Source organism: Lithobates pipiens, unplaced genomic scaffold, assembly GCF_037356315.1.
Source record: "Lithobates pipiens isolate NorthernLeopardFrog02 unplaced genomic scaffold, aLitPip1_a1.2 Scaffold_23, whole genome shotgun sequence".
Lineage (NCBI taxonomy): Eukaryota > Metazoa > Chordata > Amphibia > Anura > Ranidae > Lithobates > Lithobates pipiens.
The window spans coordinates 192,515,530-192,541,742 of record NW_027507785.1 but is presented as its reverse complement, the minus strand read 5'-3'; the positions used below and the strand labels follow the sequence as shown (position 1 = coordinate 192,541,742).

At 48.6% G+C, this 26,213-nt stretch overlaps 1 protein-coding gene across 1 annotated transcript in view; it reads left to right on the top strand.

Moving 5' to 3' along the window:
• The window catches only part of LOC143928081 (coagulation factor XIII B chain-like), a 96,643-nt gene that overhangs the window by 27,054 nt on the left and 43,376 nt on the right, over positions 1-26,213 (top strand). The window contains exon 6 of the mRNA XM_077452696.1: positions 1,534-1,716. Coding sequence (XP_077308822.1) covers positions 1,534-1,716 — 183 coding nt within the window. The remainder of the gene's footprint in view (positions 1-1,533; positions 1,717-26,213) is intronic.

The following is a 26,213-nucleotide window of genomic DNA, read 5'->3' as shown; positions in this document are numbered from 1 at the left end:
TTAAGTGGAGTGTTGTGGGAGAAAGCCAAACCGTAAGAGTGTCGAGAAGGTTGTTATTAGTGGGATGATAGCTCAAATACTTGTAGACTGGGGGGGATTTACTAAAAGTGGAGAACACAGAATCTGGCGCAGCTATGCATAGTAACCAATCCGCTTCTAACTTCAGTTTATTCAAATAAAGTGATTGCACAGGCTAGTTTTTTTTCTATTAAAATAACATGTCATGCAGGGGCGTAACTATAGGGGGTGCAGCAGTCGCGACTGCAACCGGGCCCTGTGATGCAGGGGGCCCATGCAGCCCCCTCTACATATGGCCGGCACCAGCATAGGCAGCTAGGGGTACCAGTGCACCATGCACACGGGTGGCTGGAGGTGGAGCAGAGCTCCATGCTCGACTATCGCACTGGCTGCTCTTTAGTTCTGCATTCCCCGCAAGACCTGTGTCCTCGGCCGGCTCCTCAGAGTGCCCCTCTCCTGCTCCATGCATTGCCGCTCAGTCCAATGTCTGTTCTCCCCAGCCAGAGTCCCACCCCCCCGAGTCCGACCCACACTGCACTGCATACTTCTCCCGGGTAAACAAACTTTAAGCACACAGATGCAGTGCAGCCCTATGAGAGCCCCCCGGAGGACACTGCAGGCTTGTCTGCTAGCCCCCCTCCTCCATGCCAGTGGTGGAACTACAGGGCTCACAAAGGTCATACCTGTGACCATGCCCTGGAATTCCACCGCCGGACTCGGAGGGAAGGGCCCTGGCTGGGATTCAGGGGGGCCCTTCATGATTTCTTGCATCGGGGCCCTGAAGGTTCTAGTTACGCCACTGATGTCATGCCTACCTGCTTTGTACAATGGTTTTGCACAGATCAGCCCTGATCATCTTCTAGGGTCCCCTGCCAGCACTCCTGGCCCCTCCCTCCTGCCGAGTGCCCCACATAGCAAGCCGCATGCTAAGGGAGCACATGTGTATGCTCACTCCCGAGACCCTCCCTTTGTGTCCATAAGACACATAGAGCGCGGCTTGGCCCCACCCCTTAAGCCCCTGCTAATATTCACATGGCTTAGTGGATAGCACTTCTGCTTTTCAGTACTGGGTTTCCTATTTCAACTCCTGGTCGGAATATTATCTGCATGGAGTTTGCACATACTCCCTATGCTTGTGTGGGTGTCCACTAAGTAACTGGTCTGCTCCCATACTTAAACGATTAGGGTAAGTTAATTGGTTTCTTCCCAAACTGGCCCTAGTTTGTGTATGTACACATGTGAAATAAGGGAAGGGAGAATTGTAGGGGAGATTTACTAAAACGGATGCACTTCAAATCTGGTGCAGCTGTGCATGGTTGCCAAGCAGCTTTTAACTTCTGCTTGTTCAATTAAGCTTTGACATTAAAATCTGGAAGCTGATTTGTTTCTATGCAGAACTGCACCAGATGTTAGACACTCCAGTTTTTGTGAATAACGCTGTGTATTTGTTGATGCTATATAAATACTGTATGTACATGTGACAGTAGTTTTCTAACTTTTTTTTCAATATTCAAGAACAAGGACAGGATTGCTTATCTCCACCATTTGTTGCAAATGGAGAAGTGAAAGAAGCAATACAGAAACTATATACTTCTGGCTCTATATTGAAATATCAATGTCAAAAATATTATAAAGCTCTGGGAAGCTTGGAAATTACTTGTAGAAATGGACACTGGACAGAGACACCAGTTTGCCTAGGTGAGAACAGAAGAAAATGTTTTTATTATTTTAAAGCTGAGCTCTTGGCAGATATAAAAAACAAACAAATGAACGCAGCTCCAGATGACTTAATACGTCATTGCATGTGCTTTTTCAATACACACCATGTAAGTACTTGAATGTAAAGCACCAGATTTTTGCAGTCCCCTGTACTGCAGAGAACGGGCTGAGAGATAGAGCCAATAGCAGTGTTAATGGGTTGGCAAGGGTCATGGTGATAGGTGTGTAGCACGGCCCCTTTGGGGACTGCTTGGATTTACCTGCTCATCTGCATTAACATGACCCTGTGAACATTCCAACCCACCTGCCACTCTGGGTTCAGACATCCTTGCAACACCTTTGAGCAACAAGACAGCACTCAATATATTTATATTCTGTTAACGTTTACTGGAATGCTTCAGATAAGATATAGTTGTACAAGAGGGGTAATGGTTCAACTGAGCGTTGGATAACAGCATTAACTCAGTATAATGATTTCCCCAGTAAAACAGTTAAGACAGTTAGCAACAACAGGATACTATATGTACATATGTACAATGGAAAATCACTTCAACATAACCTGAAAGGAAAAGCAAAGTTAAACATAGATTCTGACAATACTTTTAGAAAGAGAAACCCAGGCCTGCCTGTTTAACCTTTTTCCTAATGAGAGATGAAGCTAAACAAGGATGGTATAAGGGCCCTTTAAGCAGCAATGACAGATTCCCCATTGTAGATCTGATTGTCTTCACCGGCAGTCAGAACCCATTACTTTAATAAAAGCAGGGCAGCGTATAGACAAACAGAACAATTAAATCAAGAAATATAATAGTCCATGATATGAGAAAGCACCATCAAGTGTCCATAAACAGTGGTCCTATGGATGACAGACAGGGTGATCGCTCAAACCAGTGACAGCCTCCACCAACAGTGAATCCTAATCGCTTCACTTTTATATTTCTTGATTTAATCGTTCTGTTTGTCTATGCGCTGCACTGCTTTTATTATATTGATCTCTGGGATTTGACACTTTGGCCCTCAGTGTTCAGCTGCTGTTTCATGTTAGATTTTTACACTGATTGATTTATGTGTTTGGAGCTCATTCATTTTATCCAATAAGGTCTAGTAACAGAGTGGTAGTATATCTTGTGCTTACTGTAGCTAAAGATGCCTATTTACAGTATTCTAATAGAAGTGCAGTAAAGTGTTCCCATAGTAAAGCTGTCCGTACACAGTGTCCCAGTAAAACAACCAAGGAAAGACTTGCAAAGGTGGGCAATTGCCCTCTCACCAATGACCAGACAGCGACTTCCGAATAGACCTGGATGCGGAACAGTTTGTGATGATCACCCAAATCTGGAACAGGAATAGTGGGTTGCTGTATAGTCAAGTTGGAGCTGGTCAAATGTCCGATCAACAGCAGGCAGCGCTGAACCCATTCTCAGTCGGGCAGGAATGTTGTAAACCCGTGTGGTAGGCTGCAATCTCACCCTTCCAGGATAGAGAGATCCACACGAGGCCCGGGAAGAAGAGACACTGGGGCGGGTCTCTGGTTTCTTTTATAGACCTTCCCAGCAATCTCCCTAATGGTAGCAAAGATCCCTGGGATATGTGTTCTGGAGCATATAGCCATGCAGGGCAATAGCCATCTGGTGGACCTACTAATCCCACAATCCCATTGGTTGGGCTCACAAATATGATGTCAGTTTAGAAACACCAGGCACTAGAAGGATAATATAATATGCAGCTAGGGCAGGGAATAACTGTTCAATGCAATTGTAGTCCATATTGCTACATCCTCCCCCCACTTAAAAGTCTTTGGTCCCCAAAGACAGAACACAACCCGTAGGATCACTTTACTGTATCATAAGAAAGTGACTGGTTAATCATATGACAAACTAGAAGTTGTAACAGCCAACAACTAATCCAAAGAGGGATATTCTAACAAAAAATGATGTACATTATCAGGCAAAGTTATATCAAGCTTATGACAGGCCAGTAACAAATTATTGGCCCACCCAATAGTGTCAGGGAGTGGATCAAGGTCACCCTTTACTAAAGGTTTAATAAAGGAGGCAAGTGCTTGACTAGAACGCTGAGCGGTAGGAATGAGTTCATCAGAATTTTCCCCAAAGGTATGGGCATATTTTCTGTCTCATTCATGAGTAGATATTTTCCAGCAGTTTGGATTCAGACTCTGATTCTTGTTCTGGTTCAAACTCTGGTTCAATCTCCGGTTCAAACTCTGGTTCAAGCTCTGGCTCAAGCTCTAGTTCAGGAACAGTCTCTCTCTCTCTACTTCATATGTGTGGGAACTGGAGGTCTCTGGCACACTGAGTACTTCATTGGGTTCCATCTTGACCTCCTTGTTTCTTCTTAGTGGGTGGGAATCTAGTACTTCAACTTCTGGTCGTAGAAGATGTGTCTTGCTCACCCCCTGAGTGGTGGGATCATCTTCTAAGGGGGAAATCCATAACCAATTAAGGTCTTATTTCTCCTCATCACTCTCTTCTTCAGGTGGCATGGGTTGGCAGGCTTTCCTGGCCCTAGTCCTTAGCATAGGGGACTGATAAGTCTCTTGACAGGAAGATGGAGGTACTCGGACAGCCTTTTATATAGGTAGCAGATGATTTTGGTGCCAGGTCTTCAGAGGCCCAGTCTTACCCTCAGGTTGGATCTGGTACACAGGAAGATAATCGTTTACAGACAATGTAAGGGTGGGAGTACCATTGATCGGCCAGTTTATGTTTCCCAGGCACTCCTAGGTTGTGCAACAACATTTAATCTCTGGGTTGTAGGTCCTGGACCCTCACTCTGAAATCAACATTTTTCTTGTTCCTCTGTTCTCTTGTGGTGGATGCTTCCTTGGCTTTTTCATAGGCCATCTTCAAATTGTTCCAAAAGCCAGATCCAAATGTAAACAGGCTTTTCTTCCAAACATCAGTCTGTAGGGAGAGTACCCAGTAGAATAATTTGAGGTGCTATTATAAGCATGCAGTACTGCAGCTATATGATCTCCCCAATGCTGTTTTTCTCAGAGGGAAGTGTTCCTAACATATTCAGCAGAGTACCGTTGAAACGCTCAGGTTGTGGTAAGGCGTAGTCCTGGATTTCTTTATACTTAAAAGTTTACATAATCTTCTGATTAGCTTGCTCTCAAAGTCCCCGCCTTTGTCTGAATGTAGGCATTGTGGTAGCCCGTATTGAATGAAAATCTTCTCTTTGCTACAGTACTGGCTTGCTGGTCCCTAGTGGGGAAAGCATGAGGCGTAGCAGGTGAAATGATCTGTCACAACCAGGACATTATTCCATCCACTCAAGTCAGGTTCCTAACAAAAGAAATCAATGCACACCAACTCTGTAGATGGCCCATTGGGGCTGCCCTGCCTGGTAAAATATTTGCATCTGATACAAGAGCGACAGTAGCTTTCCACCTCAGCCCTCATGGATGGCCAATAAAATTGATCTATGACTAACTTGAAGGTTCTGTCCGAGCCTAAGTGACTATGATCATCATGAAAGGCAGTCAGCACTTTTAGTCAGTGTTTCTCAGGGAGGAACAGTTGATGAATGCCCTCTGGCTCTTTAGATGGGCCTCTCCGGTATATGACTCCATCCTCTAATCGCATTCGTTCCCATTCTCCATTAACTACTTTTGCTCCCTCAATGAAACTATTCAACAGCATCTGAGGGTCCTGAATGCATGGTGACTTTCTCATAAGATTTGCCAACGGGTCTTCATGTTGATCCCGCCTCATATCCTCTCTTGTCAACTGGGGTAATTCTTGACTCTGCACTTTTGTCAAATCGCAGAAATATTTGGACACACCAGCAGGAGTGACTCCCACAGCTTCTGCTCCTATTGCCCCTCTGTGCTTATGCTTGACTCCTTGACACACAGCCCTCACACCTTCCAGGGCAAATGGGGCCCAACTCTTCTGGCCAACATTTGTGGTATGAGGTCTTCGAGAAAGGGCATCAGCATCCCGATTTCCAACTCCTGGCCGGTAATTCAGGCTCAACCGAAATTCAGACAGGGCAGCCAACCACTGATGTGCAGAGGCATCCAGCTTGGCAGTGGTCAATAGGTAAGTTAAAGGGTTATTATCTGTTTCCACCACAAAGGTGGCCCGGTACAGATAGTCATGTAGCTTATCTACCACGGCCCAAGGGCCAAGAATTCCAACTTGTGTACCGAATAATTCTTCTGAGGAGGGGTGAGGCTACCGGGCAGAGTCTTCCCTCGGACTCTTGGTACAGCACTCCTCCAAGGCCATCTCTGCTGGCATCCACGTGCAACTCATAAGGCTTAGATAGGTCCACGTAGGCCAGCACTGGTGCTTCGACAAGGCTCCTCTTTGGGCGTTCAAAAGCCTTTTCACACTTCACCGTCCATTGCTCCTGAATGGATTCACATGGCCTCCTGGGGCCTTCCTTTTGAGCTTTCCGCAGATCCCCTGCTGTTTGTTTCCATAAGAGTTTGTTCAACAGAAGAGAAATCTGTGAGAAGTTCTTCACAACTCTTCTATAATTGGAGCAGAATCCCAAAAACGACCTCAATTCAGTGACGGTGCTTGGGCGGGGTCAAGAAGTAATAGACTCCAAGGGTCAGTAGTTATCTCCTTGGCTGAGACTACATGCCCAAGGTCCAAGGTCTGGTAGAACTGGCATTTCTCTAACGACAACTTCAGCCCCTCTGTGTGTAGCCATTGGAAGACTTTCTCCAACTGAGCTAGATGCTCCACCAATGTTTTGCCAAACACAATGATATCATCAAGTGCACCAGTACTTCTACCAAGTTCATATCTCCCACTGTGTTCTCCATCAGTCTCTAAAAGGTGGCGGGGGCCCAGCTAATCCTTGTGGTATTCAGTCAAATTAAAAAAATCCCAGAGAGCTGATGAAGGCCATCTTTTCTCAGTCATCTGCATGCATGGGTATCTGATAGGGATGCACCGAGTGGAAATTTTGGTGCCAAAACCCAAACAGAAAATGAAGGATGCACTAGGCCAAAAACCGATACCGAAATTTCAGTTTTTAAAAATTATTTATATACAATTGTATTGTATTAGACTTTTTAATTAATATCATCAATTTAAATTAATATGAATTTATTGTTGGCCGTTATTGGCACCTTTAGGGCAAGAAAAGCTCAAGAAAAACGCAGTCTGCAGTCTCTAACCAATTCTTGTATCATGTCCTCAGTCTCTAATAGGGATGGGCCAAACGGACCCCTGTTCGGATTGCACCAGAACTTTCAAACACTGCGAAAGTTCGGACCCGAATAACGAAACCCCATTAAAGTCAATGGGACCCGAATGTCAAAAATCAAAGGAGCCCCTTCTGAAGGCTTATATGCAAGTAATTGGGTATACAATAGGGTATGCAATAGTTATAGGGGTCTGCCCTGGGGGACATGTATCAATGAAAAAAAAGTTTGTGCAAAACGTCATTTTTAAATGAGCAGTGATTTTTTTATTTTTAAAGTGAAAGCATAAAAATGAAAAATTCCTTACAATATATTGCCTGTGGGGCCCCCTTAGTCTACCTGTAAAGTGGCAGATCTGTACTATGTCTAGAATCTGCTGCAGCAATAATTGCATTTATAAAGCCAAAAAAAATTAAATTTTCCCTACAAGCTGCCTTTATTTTGCTCAGCAACAGCTGGGGAGCCAGTGGTCGTGAACCCTATTTTTAAACTTTATGCTACAGGCAAGCCTTTATTAAGGCTTACCTGTTACTAACCAGGATATCTCCTAAACCTGTTTAGGAGATATCCTCTGTCCCCTGCATGTGCCGATGACATCGGCACATGCGCACAAGAGCAAACTGATGCAAAGGCACCTATGTGAACTTGAGCTTCCTGGGCCATCAATTTGGTTGGCTCCAGTTCACATACTGGCTTATTAGTGTCCGTAATTGTCAGGACCGTCGGTTCAGATTCAGTTCCATTGTCTTCATCTGAAAAAACGAATTTCTGCATGAACAGCTCGGGCCACCACTCTCTCCCTGTTTCCAGCAGTAGAACCCACTTTCGTTTGTTCTTTTCTTTTCTCCTCTAATAGAGCCTCTTGCATAGTAGGTGAGGTTGAAAAAGTCCATCAAGTCCAACCTATGTGTGTGATTATATGTCAGTAATACATTGTAAATCCCTGTATGTTGCGTTCGTTCCAGTGCCTTTCTAATAGTTTTTTGAAACTATCGATGCTCCCCGCTGAGACCACTGCCTGTGGAAGGGAATTCCACATCCTTGACACTATGATGGCACGTATACACAACCGGAATTTACGGCAGAATAGGTCAGACGGAATCAGTCTGCCAGACAATCCGATCATGTGTGGGCTAATCCGGTCGTTTTTCGTTTAAAAAATAAGACGGACCTAGAAATAGAACATGTTTCAAATATGTCCGATGAACTCAATTCTTATCGGGAAAACTGTTCGTCTGTATGCTGGTCCGATGGACCAAATACGACGCAAGGGAAGCTATACCTACTGGCTATTGAACTTCCTCTTTTAGTCCTGTCTCAGGTCATTACATTCAAAATGAACGGACTTAGTCTGTTCGTGTGTGGGCAAGTCCGTTCATTCAAGAAAGTCCATCGGAACTCTGCTGAATGTCCGTCAGGAATGAATGAATGAAGTACAAAATATAATCAACAGTTCCGGCTTACTGGCCATGTATCGTATATAGAGTGTATTGGGGAGAAGCCCCGATGTAGCCCTGCTTATAAAATATGTGGCCAGGAATCCTCCTGACTGCCCAAAATGTGTTTAATGAAGGCGCATACTAAGTTGTGTCTGGTAGTAACATATTATCCATTTTGTCTGCAGTAAGGGTCTAAGATAGCGCAGACACCTAGTGGGCCCAAGCATGAGACATGTAGAGAGGTGGTACAGTTTAGAATATGCACAATATCTGATCAGGAACTCATGCATGGGCTGGAGCTGGGGAAGGGGGGGGGGGTTAGGGATCAGTAAAGGGGGGGGCAGTTCAGGAAAGACCAGAAGGGGGGGGGAGGGAGGGGAGAGCAAAAAGGAGAAAAGGGGGCTGTGGGAGGGAGGGGAAGGTCCAGAGAGGAGGAGTAAGGTCAGGGGTGCAACGCGAAACAGACCAGTGTGGGGTGGGGTAGTGCCCTCTGCCTGGAGAAGGGGGATCGGCCCATTGGGTCAGTTAGTCTTAGCCATCTCCTGGAGATAAGGGTCTGTGTAGATAAATTTCTGCCAGGGTCTCCATGTCTCCCCGAAGGTCTCCTCTCTGTTGTACAGGGTGGCTGTAAGGTCCTCCATGTCTCTCAGTTTGTTTACTTTGGAAAACCACAGGGACTTTGCTGGCGGGTTCTCCAATCTCCAGCACAGGGGAATGCATGCTTTAGCAGCATTTAGAAGCTGAATGGTCAAGGAATTATTGTATTTCTTGGTGGGTCGTTCCGACAGGTGCAGCAAACAGGCCACAGGGTTCCTCCCCCCTCTAGAGAGATGTTGGTCAGGTGCTTGATTACGCGGGTTACCTCTATCCAAAATGGGGTGATTTTGGGGCATGCCCAGAATACATGTAGCATCGTCTCTTCTGCGGTGCCACAACGCCAGCAGCGTTTGGAGACCTGCGGAAAGAAGTGGTGGAGAGTAGTGGGTACTCTATACCAGCGAGTTGTTATTTTATAGTAGGTCTCCTGGACTGGTGGCAATAGAGGATTTCTGGGCAAAGTGGAGATTCTTCTTCCTTTGGGAGTCAATAAATTGGGTGCCAAGTTCTGTTTCCCACTTGGCGAGGTACGGAGGGACAAACCCCTGTGCTGGTTGGGTCAGAGAGGAGTAGATACGCGAGAGGCAGTGTTGTGTTGACTTTCCTCTGTGACAAACGAGCTCTAGGTCAGTGAGTTGGCGGAAGATGCCCGGCCGCCGCAGGCAGCTGCGCAAGAAGTTGCGCAACTACAAGCCGCTCCAAAAGGGAGGGTCAGTCGCCAACGCCCCAGCACCGGGGAGAGCCAACCATCCGGCCCTAAGAAGTCGCACAAGCAGCACCTAGTGTCCGCTGCCAGCCGTTGGAGGTGGGGGTTCCGTAGGCTGGGTTCGAATTCTGGGTTGCCCAGGACTGTCACCATCGGAAATGGCAGTGGAGACACAGAGGAGCGCCGAAAGGTATCTCTGGCCACTGATAAAGTGCTGCGCAGCGTAGGGTTCACTAAGCCTTGCGGTAGGGGCGTGGTGATCCACGGCCAGCTCTTGGCCATGCCCTCGGAGTCCTCCATCTCCATGGCTACCCAGTGCTTTGCTTCTGCAATGCAGTGCCAGTCCACCATTCTAGTAAGGTGGACCACCTTGTGGTAGGCTTTCATATCCGGAAGTCCAACCCCACCACTACTTTTCGCCAGATGAAGGAGTTGCAGCCTAATGCAGGGCTGGTGATGAGACCAAACAAATGCACGGAACAATGAGTTAATTTGTTTGAAAAATGCTGGGGGTAGGCGGATAGGGAGTGCCTGCATCAGATACAGCACCTTAGGTAGCAAAGTCATTTTAAGGCCGTTGCAATGACCAAACCACGTCAGCGTGAGAGTGTGCCAGTGAAGAAGGTCCATCTTTAGACGGAGAAGCATTGGCGAGAAGTTTGCTGAATAAAGGTCAGCGGGATCGGGGGTAATGTCCACTCCCAGGTACCGAATATGGTCAGGTGCCCATCTCAGTGGGAAGGTCGAACGCAGACATTGAACCACGTCCGCACTCGCAGATATGTTGAGAATGGAGGATTTGGTCAAATTGATTTTAAAGAGAGATGGTGCCCCATATTATTGGAGGGGTGGAAGCAAATTAAGAAGGGAGGTGAGTGGCTCTGTTAGAAAGAAAATCAGGTCGTCCACAAATGCGGCCACCTTGTGGGGCCCGGAAGTTTTCTGGTAGCCAATGATGCCCACTTCTGCCCTTATCCTACATAGGAGTGGTTCCAGTGATAATATGATAATCAGGGGGGACAGCGGGCAGCCCTGCCGTGTTCCATTCCAAATATTGAAAAGATCAGACCGCGTTTGCTTTGACTGCTGCAATGGGATGAGAATAAAGGGACAGTATCCACCTCATCTTCGATGAGCGGATGCCAATATGCTCCAGTGTGGCTTGAATAAAAGACCAATCCATGTGGTTGAAAGCCTTCTCCGCATCGGTAGACAGCAGGAGAAGGGCTCGTTTGGAGGTCCTGGCCGCGTGGATCAAGTTCACCACTCGGATTGTCTCGTGGCTCCCATAGCGGCACAAAGCCCACTTGGTCTCTATGGACGAGATTGGTTCATGTGAGGAAGAAGTCTGCCCGCCAGAATTTAAGGAAAGAGTTTCAGGTCTGTGTTGAGAAGTGCGATCGGGCGGTAACTCCCACACTGCAGCAGGTCCTTCCCCTCCTTTGGAATGAGGGAGATGTAGGCCCTCAGGGAGTCTACCGGAAAGGGATTACCCTCCATGATGGAATTGAGGGTGGAGACTAAGGGTTGTGACAGCAAATCAAAAAAGGTTTTAAAGTAAGTTGGGGTCAGCCCATCGGGACCAAGGGCCTTCCTTGGTTTCAAGGTGTCTGGGGCTGCTCCCAGTTCAGCGGCCGTGATGGGCTCCTCCAGCTCCTCCAGTACGGTGCTGGGGAGTGATGGCATACCTGAGGTAGCTACGTACGACTGCGGGGTTAAACCGCTATCGGCTGGGGGAACAGCAGGAGGGGACCTGTCTAGATTGTAGAGACCTTCATAGAAGGAGTGGAACTCCATTACTATATCTGAAGAGGTGTTAAGCTTTTGTCCCGTTGAGGTTAAAATATGCGAGATGAACGTTTTGGTGTGTGGGCCTCGTAGGGCCCTAGCCAGCAGTGATCTAGGTTTGTTTGAGAATTCATACACGGTGCGGTGTGCCCATGCCAGTTTCTGCTCCGTTTTATGAAACAAAAGCTTACAGAGTTCCTCACAGGCCTTTAAGAAGCCCTGAAAGGTTGCTCGAGCGAGACTCGCTTTATGCAGACACTCCAGACTGCGTATTCGCCCCAGGAGTTCTTCCGTGCATCGGATTCTTTCCCGTTTCATTCGGCCCCTAATTTAATCAGTGTGCAACTGCCTTGTGGGCTTCCCAGACCACCAAGGGGTTGGCGACGGACCCCCCATTGATGGAGAAGTACTTGCGCAGAGTGTTCAATATCTCCATGCGGGTTTCCTCCGAGTGTAACAGGGCTTCGTTCAGTCTCCAAGATAGGGGGGCTGGGTCTCCGGTCCCAGTTGCAGTGTCATATGAACTGTCGCATGATCCAAGAACTAAATAACATCGATATAGGTAGACACTACTCTAGATAAGTCCTTGTGCGTTATCAGCAGATAGTCTAACCTTGAGTATGTGTGATGCACCTGAGAGAAAAAGGTGTAGTCTCGGTCTTGCACATGGAGCAGCCGCCAGGGGTCTACTAGGTGAAGAGTGTGGAGGTTTGCATTCAGGCGCTTTACGCGTGAGAAGGCCAGATGAGAGGCCCCTCGAGAGACATCAAGGGTGGGGTCCATAGCGAAATTAAGGTCCCCGCCAAAGATTAGCACCCCCTCCGCAAATTCTCAAAGAGCTCAGGAAGTATTCCGCGTAAGAATTGCGAATGGCCTATGTTGGGGGAATAGACATTAGCGAAAGTGATCCGCACATCAAACGACCGCTGCGCCTCGAATGCCCATGGTATTGATTTGGCTAGCAGGATGCTTACCCCTTTCGACTTGGAGATCGGAGAGACACTGTGGTAGGCCAGCGCTTTTCCAGCGTGTTCAGGCCATGTACATTGAGGGAGGTGAACTTGAGGAGGCCCATTGCTTCCTCTGGTTTGGGACAAATCACCAATGGGTGTGTATTGCGGGCCTTATTCTGGGAATCTCCTCCAGGCAGAAGGCACCGGGGAGAGGGGAGAAGGGGTAGGGGAGAGGGGGAGGGGAAGAGGGGATGGGAGAGCGGGGGGAGGGGAGTGGGAGGGAGGGAACGGTTTTTGCCTTGCGGATACTGTGGACACCTGGTGGGCACTCGAGGTGTCCAAACAGGAGCCCGCCCTAATTGAGGGTGGTTGAGCGCAAGGATTTGCTCTAGTCGAGCAGTTATAGATTAGATAGGAAAAACAAACAGTACCAATGGAGATGCAGGGGTCAATGCTCCAGAGAAACATATTCTAAACAGATTCGTAAGCCAACATAACATAACTATAATTTAACCAACAGTAAGCAACATTATAAGCCATGGATCCCACTATGATCAACCGTGGACATCGGCGATGATGCCCCAGGGGAGTACAGGTATGTCGGGGGAGTGGGCACCAGCCTCCTGACAATTAGTCAGGCTTGATACACAGCTGGGGTATATTTTAATATTACCCGGGGCACCATGACCGAGGGTCCATACAGATATCCACACGAGCCCTGAAACGTAACATAAAGCCTGTAAACAGTGGGTGAAACAGGAGCATATGTGTGCAACTTAGACATCACCTATACCCATGGTTGATCAGTGCGAGTCGTCAGGTAGGCCACAGTCCCCCACCCCTGCCAGGCAGCAGTCACTCCAGCATGCTGTAGGGGGTAGACCAAAATGGATCAACGGGTCCAGAGGTATCTATCCAGTTCGGGACTTAGGGTCTCAATCAAGAAGAGGGAGGGACGTGTGGAGTCACATCCCCACTGCACCCACCGGGTGGGGAGGGCTGAATTGAATCTAGGAACCTAGGTTGCCAAGCAAGGTCAGGGGTGTTGGAGCCTGTTGCCCACCCACGTGCCCCCTCGGGTACCCCCAACCCCCACTCCACCCAATGTGCGGGAGGATCAGTGCCCCCGGCCAGGTGGCACAGTGGCAATCAGGCCCACTCCCCACTCAAGTCTCAAACATATGTGAAGGCTGACAAAGTCCTCCGAAGTTCCTTAAATACCAGAGAGGCCCCCCATGAGCAATGGCCTATAGGAGGTGCCGCGGACCGGCAGCAACATGGGCTAATGGGGACACCCCTATGGGCAGGCACCCGGCAGTCCTGGGCATTAGAGTACAGGTGTATTGACAGCTGGGGTGCTAACAAGCAAGTCCTGTAGCAGGCCATTTGTGTGACAGTCAGAGTTGCTTACCGGTGTCCATGGCGAAGAGAGAAGTCAGATCTCCAATGACATCGGGTGAGGTCTGGCATTTTCCCGACTGGGTGCATGTGAGGGAGGCCAATGGACAATCTGCGTTCTGGGTAGGGGGTGGAACGAGCACCTCCTGGGATAGCAGGTGGTCAAACCAGTTGGGTATGCTCACCGGAGGCTTGTTGAGGAAACTGAACAAATCCAGGAGTTGGTCCGGTGAGCGAAGGTATAACTCGGCACCCCGTTTCCTCACTATTAGGTGAAAGGGGTGGCCCCAGCAATACGTGGCCTCATCCTCGCGGATCACCTCGGGAAGAGGTCGCATGAACCCCCTCAGGGCCCTTGTTTGCCTGGAGATGTCGGGATAGATCCGGATCGAAGCTCCATCAAAGTCAATTGGGCCTCTCTGCCAAGCCCGGCGCAGAACCTCCTCTTTTATGGTGAAAAAGTGCACCCTGCATAGGACATCTCTTGGGGGGTCGATTGTTGCCGGGTCCTGTGGTGTTGTGGAGGATGAGATGAATTGGCTAATACCCTTATTTAATATGCTCTTAAAGCAAACCCATCTCTCCTTCATGTTCTTTGTTCCCAAGATTTTATCCCAATTCATGCCTTCTAACAAGGTTCTTGGTTTTGAGAAGTTGGCTCTTTTGCAATTCAGTGTCTTTGTATTCCCCTTATGTTTACTATTTGTGTGATTTGTGTGCAAGCGCTCCCCCAGTGGCCTTTTATGCTACCAACGTAGCATAACGGCTATTTGCGCAGCCGATCCATGCTGCAACAGTACAACTGAGGCGGATGGTTGGCATGCAGTCAAGTTGTGCCTGGGGGTGTCTATAGTTTGCCTGTAAAGTGGCCCAGTTTTTCCGTGTTTAGAACAGTACCACAGCAAAATTACATTTCTAAATGAAAAAAAGTCCCTTAAAACTGATCGCGGCTATAATGAATTGTCAGATCTCGGCAATATAGATAAAACCCATTGAAAAAAACGACAAACCCTTATCCTTGCAACATCTTTGAGTAACAAGACAGCTGTCACGTACCTGGTTGGAGAGCCCAAACGTGCAGGGAGCGGCGCCTCGTAAGCCTCCGGCTCGAGAGCCCCTGGAGGTGGAGACAGGGATTCAGGAGTCCGGAGGACACAAGTGCCAGGCCGGGTAGCAGATGGCAGGCACAGCCGGAACAGGTAGCTGACTGGAACAGTAGATGCAACTAACGCTGGAAGCCGGACAGGAACTGCAGGAACAGCTGGCACAGGTAGTCAAGCAGGAACCACAGGGGTAGTTGGTGCTGGAACTCGGGAGGACAGGCAGGCGTGGTCAGAGGCGAGCCGGGTCGGCAACTATCGGGCAGCAGAGGTACAGAGCAGAAGGCAGAAGCGTGGTCAATCAGGCAAAGGGTCGGAGGCAGGCAGCAAACAGACAAGGTCAAGGAACAGGCCGGGTACAGTATCAGGAACACACAGGAACTGGTAGCAGAAGTCACAGGAACGCTGTAGACAAGACAGCACCGTGGAGCAGAAGCTGATCCCTTAAATAGCCTGTTGGGCACCAGGAACGGTCGCACGGTACGTTTGCGTACCCCCGCGGGTGACCGTGCTCCCGTTCGTGACCCCCGCGTACCCACGTACGCCCGATCGGATTATCGCGCACCCGCGTGCGCTCGTTCATATCAACGCGCACCCGCGTGCGCCTGTTAGGGACTACATGCACTCGCGTGCGTTCGTGTGCGCCAACCCGCGTCCGAGGGCACCGACGATCCTCTTGTACAGGAACCCTGCGGGTAAGTCTCCTATGTACGATCGGGATGGTGGAACGATCGTGACTTTGTCCCCCCCAAGGGGCAACCTCCGGATGCCCAATCGTGACATCTTATCCGGATGAGACCTCTTGAAAGCAAGGATCAGTCTCTTCGCATGCGGGTTGGACTCTGGTTCCCATGAATTCTCCTCAGGGCCATAACCCTTCCACTTAACCAGGAACTGAGTTTGATTCCGTCTTCTCCTGCAGTCCAGGATGGACTCGACCTCAAATTCTAATTCCCCATCAATCATCACAGGTTCTGGGGGGTTGGCACTCCGATCAGCAAAGGGGTCCGGAACCGCAGGTTTGAGTAACGAGGCGTGGAAGACCGGATGGATCCGAAACGACTCCGGGAGCTTCAGCTCAAAGGCCACGTCATTTAGCTTCCTTACAATAGGAAATGGACCCACGAACCTCGGGCCCAGTTTCCTGGATGGGCAAGCTAACTTTAGATTCAGCGTAGACAACCAGACCTGGTCCCCGACCTGGAGGTCGAGCTCCCCTCTTCTCTTCCTGTCAAAGACCTCTTTGTAGTGTTCCTGAGTCTTGGCCAGAGTTTCCTGAAGGATCTTATTGTTGCTCTTGAAAAAATTAAGGTCTTCCTGTACCGCCGGTACTGAACATTCAGGGAGATTACCGGGTAGAGAAAGCGGATGGAAGCCAAAGTTTGCAAAGAACGGGGACTGTTTGGTAGCCGAATGGATGGAATTGTTGTATGCAAACTCTGCTAATGGCAAGAGCGATGCCCAGTCGTCCTGGGAGAAGGAAGAGAAACACCGCAGATATTGCTCTAGTGTTTGGTTGGTTCTCTCGGTCTGGCCGTTGGTTTGCGGGTGATATCCGAAGAAAAGCGAAGCTCAATTCGCAGGGCCCCACAGAGGGCTTTCCAAAACCTGGAAGTAAACTGTACCCCCCTATCAGAGGTGATGTCAGCAGGGATACCGTGGAGCCTTACCACTTCTTTAATAAAGATCCTAGCCAACTCCGTGGCCGACGGGGTCCCCTTCATAGGTAAAAAGTGGGCCATCTTGGTAAACCTATCTACCACCACCAAGATTGTGGAGAAGTCTTCAGAGGGAGGTAGTTCCACGATGAAGTCCATGGATATCATCTTCCATGGTCTATCCGGGATGGGCAACGGTCTCAGCAAGCCCCAAACTTTTGATTTGCTACCCTTATTCCTGATACATGTGGTGCATGCCTCCACATATTCCCTGCAGTGCTTTTTCATTTGTGGCCACCAAAACGTGCGTTGGAGCAAGTCTGTGGTTTTGAACACCCCAAAGTGGCCGGCCAGTGGGTGGTCGTGGCAGGAGCTGAGAACTGCGGTACGTATTTCTTGGGGAACGTAGATTCTGTCCTGATGCCAGAGAAGACCATCTCTGGGGGTCAAAGAGATGTCAGGTGGGAGAGCGGGATCGCTGGAGGCCTGCTTAATTCGGGAAAGTAGACTCTCCTGAAGCAGAAGAAAGTTTCCTGGGGGGAGGGGAGAATGGTATCAGGAGTACGGAGCTCCACTGATTCGTTGTACATCCGAGAGAGAGCATCGGGTTTCACATTCTTTGATCCGGGCCTGTACGTGATGTGGAACACAAATCTAGAAAAGAAAAGTGCCCACCGAGCCTGTCTTGGTTTCAGTCGCTTGGCCGTTTTAAGATATTCTAAATTTTTGTGATCAGTATAGACCAGGATTGGGTGGGAAGCGCCTTCGAGGAGGTAGCGCCATTCCTCCAACGCTGCCTTGATTGCCAGCAGTTCTCGGTCGCCGACGTCATAGTTCCGCTCTGCTTCCGAAAGTTTGCGGGAGAAGAAGGCCACCGGGTGCAAAAGTGACTTAGGTCCCTGTCTCTGGGAGAGCACTGCCCCAACGGCCCCTTCCGAAGCATCCACCTCCAGGATATAAGGCAGCGCAGCATCGGGGTGTCTTAGGATTGAGGCAGAGACGAACAGGTCTTTTAGGGTTTTGAAAGCTTCTTGTGCCTTAGGAGTCCATTGAAATTTTTGACCCTGTTTGGTCAGTTCGGTGATGGGGGAGATGATGGAGGAAAATCCTCTGATGAATTTTCTGTAAAAATTAGCGAACCCTACAAACCGTTGGACCCCTTTTCTGTCAGAGGGAGCGGGCCAGTCTAAGATAGCTGAGATCTTCTGGGGATCCATCTCTATTCCCTTTACTGAAATGACTAGTCCAAGGAACTGAATACTTAGCTGTTCAAAAACACACTTTTCTGGTTTGGCGTACAGACCATGGAGGCGGAGTCGAGCCAGGACCTTCTTCACATGTTCCCGATGTTCGGCTAAAGAGGAAGAAAAGATTAAAATGTCATTGAGGTATACAATCACAAACAGGTCTAGGTAATCTCTGAAGACATCATTTACAAAATGCTGGAACGTAGCAGGGGCATTACAGAGTCCAAAGGGCATAACTAGATATTCGTAGTGCCCGAAGCGAGTACGAAAGGCGGTCTTCCATTCATCGCCTTCACGAATGCGTACGAGGTTATAAGCACCCCGTAGGTCTAGTTTGGAGAATACCTCGGCCGACCCCAGTCTCTGAAACAGTTCGGGCACTAACGGTAGAGGGTATCGGTTTTTAATTGTGACTTTGTTGAGTGCTCGGTAGTCCACACATGGCCGTAAGGAGTGGTCCTTCTTCTGGACGAAGAAAATCCCTGCACCTGCCGGGGAAGTGGATGGCCTGATAAAACCCTTCTTTAAGTTATCGTCCAGGTAGGTCTTCAGGGTTCCCAGCTCGGACCGGATAAGGGGAAGATCCTTCCGAAGGGGATCTCTGCCCCCGGGAGCAATTCGATAGGGCAATCATAAGGTCTGTGGGGAGGTAAAGTCTCAGCGCCCTTTTTACTAAACACATCCACAAATTGGTGATAAGCCTCGGGCACAGCCTGTCGGATTTCGGTGTCTGTTTCCAAGCAGAGTAGAGAAGAAAGGTCCGTATTGACGACTGGGAGGCAGTGCTGACGGCAATAGGCAGACGGGAACTCTACCCCTCCAGTGAACCAATTTATCAGAGGGTTGTGAGCCTTCAACCAGGGCATGCCAAGGATAACAGGAAAAAGTGGAGACTTGATAATGTCCAGACACAGGAGCTCCTGGTGGGCTCCGGCAATGATGGCATGAAGAGGGAACGTCTCCTGGGTCACAGGTCCGGACTTTAGAGTGGAACCATCGGCCAAGTAGATTGAAAGTCCCTTTACCCTAGGCCGAAGGGGAATGTTGTTCTTCAAGGCAAAGGACAAGTCCATAAAGCCGCTGCAGGCCCCAGAATCAATAATCGCGTTGACGCTGATAGTCTTTCCTGAGCACTGTAAAAGAAGAGGCACAGCCAGATGAGAGATGGTACTGGTACTTGGCAGGGTAGAAGGAGAGGCAGGGGGTATAAGAAGGCACTTACGCGACTTGGCAGGGCAAGTGCGAACATAATGTCCCGATTCTCCGCAGTAGAGGCAAAGGTTACCGGCTCTTCGGCGTTGGCGTTCTTCAGGCGTCAGAAATGGGCGAAGTAGACCCAATTGCATAGGTTCTGACGAGTCCAGAGAAGACGGGCAGGAACAGAAGGGACCAGGGGGTTAGGACTAGGAACCCGTGGCAACATCCAGACTGGGCGAGAAGTAGAAGAGGAACGCTCTAGACGACGTTCTCTTAGGCGCCTATCGATCTGAACTGAGAGATCGATGAGCGCTTCAAGGGTTTCAGGGATTCCCACACGAGCCAGTTCATCTTTTAATGATTCTAAAAGTCCCATGCGGAACTGGTAGCGGAGGGCTGAGTTATTCCACTCCGTGTCGGCACTCCAGCGTCTAAACTCAGACACATAATCCTCCACTGGCCTGCGACCTTGTTGGAGCATATGCAGGGCGGCTTCTGCGGTAGCAGCAAGCTGGGGGTCTTCATACAGCCGAGACATTGCTTGAAAGAAGGCGTTTAAAGAGTCCAGAGAAGGGTCTTTACGCTCAAGGAGACAGTGTGCCCAGGCTTGAGGCTCATCGGTCAATAGGGAGATGACGAACCCCACTTTTGTTGCCTCGAGGGAAAAGGTCCGGGGTTGAAGAGCGAAGAAGAGCTCACAGGAGTTCCGGAAGGCCCTGAACTTGTTTCGGTTGCCGGAAAAACGGTCTAGCGTAGGGACCCTTGGTTCAGGCAGCATCATTACAACTGAAGGCGGAACTGAAGGTCCAGGGACAGCTGGGGCTGCGGCAGATAGGGCCTGGACCTGTTCTTCCAGACGGCCGTAGCCTTCTTGCAAGTTCTTCACGGCCTGGGTGAGGCCGGCTAGGTGGCGGCAAAGCTCATCCATTGGGGAGGCTCCCTGCGAGGGCTCGGTCATGGCTGTCTTGTACTGTCACGTACCTGGTTGGAGAGCCCAAACGTGCAGGGAGCGGCGCCTCGTAAGCCTCCGGCTCGAGAGCCCCTGGAGGTGGAGACAGGGATTCAGGAGTCCGGAGGACACAAGTGCCAGGCCGGGTAGCAGATGGCAGGCACAGCCGGAACAGGTAGCTGACTGGAACAGTAGATGCAACTAACGCTGGAAGCCGGACAGGAACTGCAGGAACAGCTGGCACAGGTAGTCAAGCAGGAACCACAGGGGTAGTTGGTGCTGGAACTCGGGAGGACAGGCAGGCGTGGTCAGAGGCGAGCCGGGTCGGCAACTATCGGGCAGCAGAGGTACAGAGCAGAAGGCAGAAGCGTGGTCAATCAGGCAAAGGGTCGGAGGCAGGCAGCAAACAGACAAGGTCAAGGAACAGGCCGGGTACAGTATCAGGAACACACAGGAACTGGTAGCAGAAGTCACAGGAACGCTGTAGACAAGACAGCACCGTGGAGCAGAAGCTGATCCCTTAAATAGCCTGTTGGGCGCCAGGAACGGTCGCACGGTACGTTTGCGTACCCCTGCGGGTGACCGTGCTCCCGTTCGTGACCCCGCGTACCCGCGTACGCCCGATCGGATTATCGCGCACCCGCGTGCGCTCGTTCATATCAACGCGCACCCGCGTGCGCCTGTTAGGGACTACATGCACTCGCGTGGGCACAGACGATCCTCTTGTACAGGAACCCTGCGGGTAAGTCTCCTATGTACGATCGGGATGGTGGAACGATCGTGACAACAGCACTCAATGCTTCAGATAAGATATAGTTGTACAAGAGAGGTAACGGTTCAACTGATCCTTGGATAACAGCACCAGCTCAGTAGAATGATTCCCCCAGTAAAACAGTTAAGACAGTTAGCAACAACAGGATACTATATATACATATGTACAATGGAATATCGCTAGAACATAGCCTGAAAGGATAAGCAAAATTAAACATAGATTCTGACGATACTTCTAGAAGGAGAAACCCGGGCGGCCTGTTCAACCTTTTACTTAATGAGAGATGAAACTAAACAAGGATGGTATAAGGGCTCTTAAAGCAGCAATGGCAGATGTCCCCGTTACAGATCTGATGGTCTTCACCGGCAGTTGGAGCTTTTTAACTGTATCCAATAAGGTGTAGTAACAGACTGGTAGTCTATATTGTGCTTACTGCAGCTAAAGATGCCTATGTAGTGTTCGAATAGAAGTGTAGAGAATTGTTACCAAAGTAAAGCTGTCTGTACACATTATCCCAGTAAAACAACCAAGGAAAGAATTCGAAAAGTGGGCAATTGCCCTCTCATCAACGACCAGTCTGATCAAGTACCTTGCAAACAGCGACTCCTGAATAGACATCCTGGATGTGGACCGGCTTGTGATGATGACCCGAATCTGGAACACAAAGTGTGGGTTGCTGTATAGTCAAGTTGGTGCTGGTCAGATGTCTGAGGAACAGCAGGCAGCGCTGAACCCCTTCTCGGTCGGGCAGGAATGTTGTATACCCCTGTGGTTTCTTTTATAGACTTTCCCAGCAATCTCCCTGATGGTAGCAAAGATCCCTGGGATATGTGGCCTGGGAGTATAGCTAAGCAGGGGAATAGCCATCTGGTGGAACTACTAATCCCAGAATCCCTTTGGTTGGGTTTACAAATATGATGTCAGTTTAGTAACACCGGGCACTAGAGGGATATTATAATATACTGATAGGACAGGGAATAACTGTTCGTTGCAATTTTAGTCCGTATTGTTACAGGTGGAAAGAGCAGTGTGACATAACAATGAGCTCATCAGACAGTGGCTTCTATTTTTACTCCAGACACATACTAAGGGTGAAAAAATACATGTAATGCCAGGTACATACGAGCGGAATGTCCAACAGAAAAAGTTAGACAGAAGCTTTTCATCGTATATTCCGATCGTGTGTGTGTATGCCTCACCGGACTTTTTTTTAAAATTCTGACGGACCTAGAAATAGAACATCTTTTAAATATTTCCGACGGAACCAATTACTATTGGGAAAACCGCTCGTCTGTATGCTGTTCTGATAGACCATAAACGACACATGCTCTGAAGCAAGCACGAGACAGAAGCTATTGGCTACTGGCTATTGAGCTTTCTTTTTCTAGTCCTGTCGTACATGCTGTACGTCACCGCATTATTAACGATCGGACTTTGCTGTGATCATCTGTATGCATGACAGTTTCAGCGGAACTCCATCGGAAACCAGTCGCGGCATAAGTGTTACTTAATTGCAGCATAGAAAATTCAGGTCTACTGCTTGCCAGACAGAACTGGGCTGTGCATCATAGCTGTGTAAATCTCAGTTTTGTAAGGACAAAAATACAAATCTTTTGCCAGTTAAAACAGTTACACAATATCTATTTCCTGGAGTTAGTGTGAAAGTGAAGCCAGTGGAAAGAAAGCTCATATTTGAAAATTTTGGAGCTGACATTTAATAGCACTGTTTTTAGAGGTGATAGTTGGCTACTTCAAACTGTTAAGTGCAAAACCACCAACTTGAACACTAACAAAGAAAAACGTACCATGTGAAATAACATTTAAAACAATTTGATTTTAAGCATATACAGTAAGTCCCCGTACACACGGTCGGAGATTCCGTTAACCAAATCCGTCGGATTAATTCCGACGGATTAATTCCAGAAGAGGTCCGGAAGTGATGTTGCATATACACGGTCGGACAATCCGATTGTACATAACGTGATGACGTTATTTCGTTACGATGGGACTACGTTCAGGCGAGTAGCCAATAGCTTTGGTCTAGGAATTTGATCTGAGCATGCGTGGCACTTTGTCCGTCAAAGTAGGTTACACATAATCGGAGTATGTCCGTTCGGAGCATTTTGTCTGAAAATTTTACCGGCAAGTTGGAAAAGTTGGTCCGTCGGATATTCCGACGGAAACAGTCCGATGCAGACCACACACTGTCGGAATATCCGACAAAACGGTCCGATAGGAAACATTCCGTCGGAATCTCCGACCGTGTGTACAAGGACTAAAACTAGTAATGGTTTGAGAGAACATAACTGCCAGTCTGGAAATGTGTTTCATAGTGAGTCATGATTAAATAACCTTAGCCTTATATGTAATGAGTAAAAGGTTATATATTTGCCTCCAGCTATGAAGAAAGCATTGCCATCATGCATGTTACAAAAAGGACAGCAATTCACTGTGCTACCAGAAAAGGTTTACATATTCTTCAGTGTCACTTTTCATGGACCAAGAAACATTAGGTGCTGTTTTCATGTAATTATTGGAGTCAGTTTTTGTTTTAATATTAAAGTAGATCTCCATTCTCTCCAACCTATGTTTATTTTTTGAGCCCAATGTACAGAACGTTGTGGGATGTAACTATTTCGTATACTCACCTGCCCAGCGGATCCAGCGGTGTCCTGCAGATGCAGAATCCTCTCTGAATTCTGCCCCTGCTTAATCCCATGCCGCTGTGTTCTTAGGTAATGTAATTGTGACTTGCACTTTTGGGTTCAGCCACCGGGCTTTGCAATGATGTAGCGATAGGACCGCCCATCTCCTCCATTCTCAATGATGGACTTATGCCTCCTGGGATATGTGATGTGCAGATCCCAAGGGGCACAGCAGGCATAATGCACTTTGTTTGTCTAGGCTAATGACAAGCATTGGGGACCAAGCTGAAACTTTTTCGTGTAAAAAGGTAAACAAGATAAAAAAAGTGTGATATTTAAGGTTGAAGATCTGCTTTAATTGTATTATTAGTAGAATTTAGGGTTACTTTAATTTTAAGGGTTAGGGGGGCTTGAAGTATTTTATGTTTAGGGTTAGGTTCAAGGCTGGGATAAGGGTTTAGGAGTATTTTTAGGGTTACAGTTGGATATAACGGCTAGGTTAAAATCAACATGTTTTATGTTTTGGGCTTAAATTTGGGGCTATAGTTCAGTTTGGGGATATACCAGGATATATATAAAATTTTAGGGATTGGTTTGAAGTTAAGGGGGTGATTCTTCCAAATTTTTCTTCCTGATGGATCAAAATTAGAATGTATTTAAAGTGGAGTTCCACCCAAAAATTGAACTTCCGCTTTTTGGATCCCCCCCTGTATAATCCAGGTATTTTCTCCCAGTTCCGGGCATAGATCGCCACACTATAAGGCAGCTATGGCAGAAGGCATGGCCACAACAAGTTCATTGAGTTGCATATAGGTTTTCTTAGGCCGCGTACACACGCGGGGACTGTTCGGCCAACTTTGTCCGTCAAACAGTTTCGGCAAACAGCCCGCTCAAACTTAGCATGGACGGACATGGCCACACACGACGGACGAACAGTTTGCTGAAACCGTGCGCGATGACGTGAACGGCACGTACGACGGGACGAAAAATACGACGTCCTATACACTGCATTATAACTTTCGGCGTGTAAATCCTTTCTGAGCATGCGCGGAACTTAGTTTGCCGAACAAGCCTACACACGAGGGGACTGTTCGCTGAAACAAAGTTTCAGCGGACAGTTTTTCGGAATTTCCGAAAAACCTTGTTCAGCGGACTGTTCGCTGAAACTGTCCGCTGAAAGCCCACACACGGGCGGACTGTCCGCCGAAACACTGTTCAGCGGACAAAGTTGGCCGAACAGTCCCCGCGTGTGTACGCGGCCTTACAGCACAGGATATGATGATACATAAAGAAAAGGGAAGCAGTATGCATTTGTAGCGGCCATAACCCGTTGCAGGGCGGCCTTGACTGAATAGGCTTACTGATGGCCTGCTCCTCCGCGTCTAGGCGTTCCCAGGGTTGATACCCAACGACTACACTGACACAGATGAAGTCCTTTTTAAAAGGTTTATTTTGCAGTAGAACTTTCACAGTCTCTTAAGGAACAGAGGGCATGGGTGAAGAATTCAGGTATCTTGAACTGCAGGTTTAATACAGTCTCTATTTCCACCCAGAGAGTAGCCACTCGCAGCTGGGCACTTCAAAGCTGAACAGATCTCTAGCCAGAGATCACGGCAGTCACCACGTTGACTCAAAACTTGAACAATCAGCTGAGAGTATATGGGAACGTTTCCCGCTTCCTTTGTGGTACTGGAAAAGTGTGAACTCATCAATGTCCTTCCCAAATCAGTAACCAGGCACTTCTCAGGATGCCACTTGCCAGCCCTCCTCCGAAGAGTCCTCCCCCGGTCACTTCCACAAGCTGTGGTGTCCCTCCAAGCTGAGTGCACACCGGACACTTTGAATCCTCCCTCAGCTACAGCGCCTCGGACCAGCAGGTTCCGGGACTTGGGAATAGGGCAGATCCCTACCCCAGACCAGACGGGTCTACCAGGGGCCACTGACAGAAACATGTTGCGGGAATGTTGAACTCCCCGTGACCGGGACCCCTCACGGGGCTACCCCGGTCCTGGAACCAGAACAGACCACACGGATCTCAGGAACAACTCCGGAACCCCGAACACGTGACCCACACCTGCTTAAGTACCCCCTCCCAGACTCCTCAGCGGGCCCTGGCACTCCCGCTGATTGGCTCTGAGAGGGCTGATACCAAAACATCCAACCAGACTTTGTTCTAGCCTGTCAGGTGCACTTCACCACTCACATGACCAGGCAGAACTTCTAAACACAGCCTGGCCAGACTGGTGTTAGACCTACCTATAATAATTAACCCTCAGAACCTTTATTGTCCTGAGGTCAACAACTAAATTTACAATGCGTGTGACATTTGATCCCAAATGTCATCCGCTACACATTATAACATGGTGCCAATCCACCCAATTGTCAAACAGCAGTCATGCCAAAAAAGGTCATGCCAAAAAAATCCAAACAAATTGCTTCTTCTGCCCATTCCCAAAAAGCCATTTATAAAAACATTTGGTTGGATTTTAGGAAATAATGAAAGATACGGTATCAAGATATCCTGAAGAATGAAGAGAGAGAAATTGTAAAGGAGATTGAGTGCAGTGGACAAAAGAGAGAGTAATCCTAGGGTTCCCCAAAGCCATAGAATAAGAACAGTATTCATTCCTCCAGTTGGACAGGAATGGACTGGCCATCGGGACTACCGGGAGTATCCCGGTGGGCCGATGGCTCAGTGGGCTGGTTTATAGTGACAGCCCGAGTCTCTGCACTGATCACTCCTCTGCTTATGAGAGTATAAGGGAAGACCTGCTCCGCTCCTCCCACACATCAACAGTCAATTAGCTTGTAGTGTAACCCTCCCCAGCCTGCCACATTT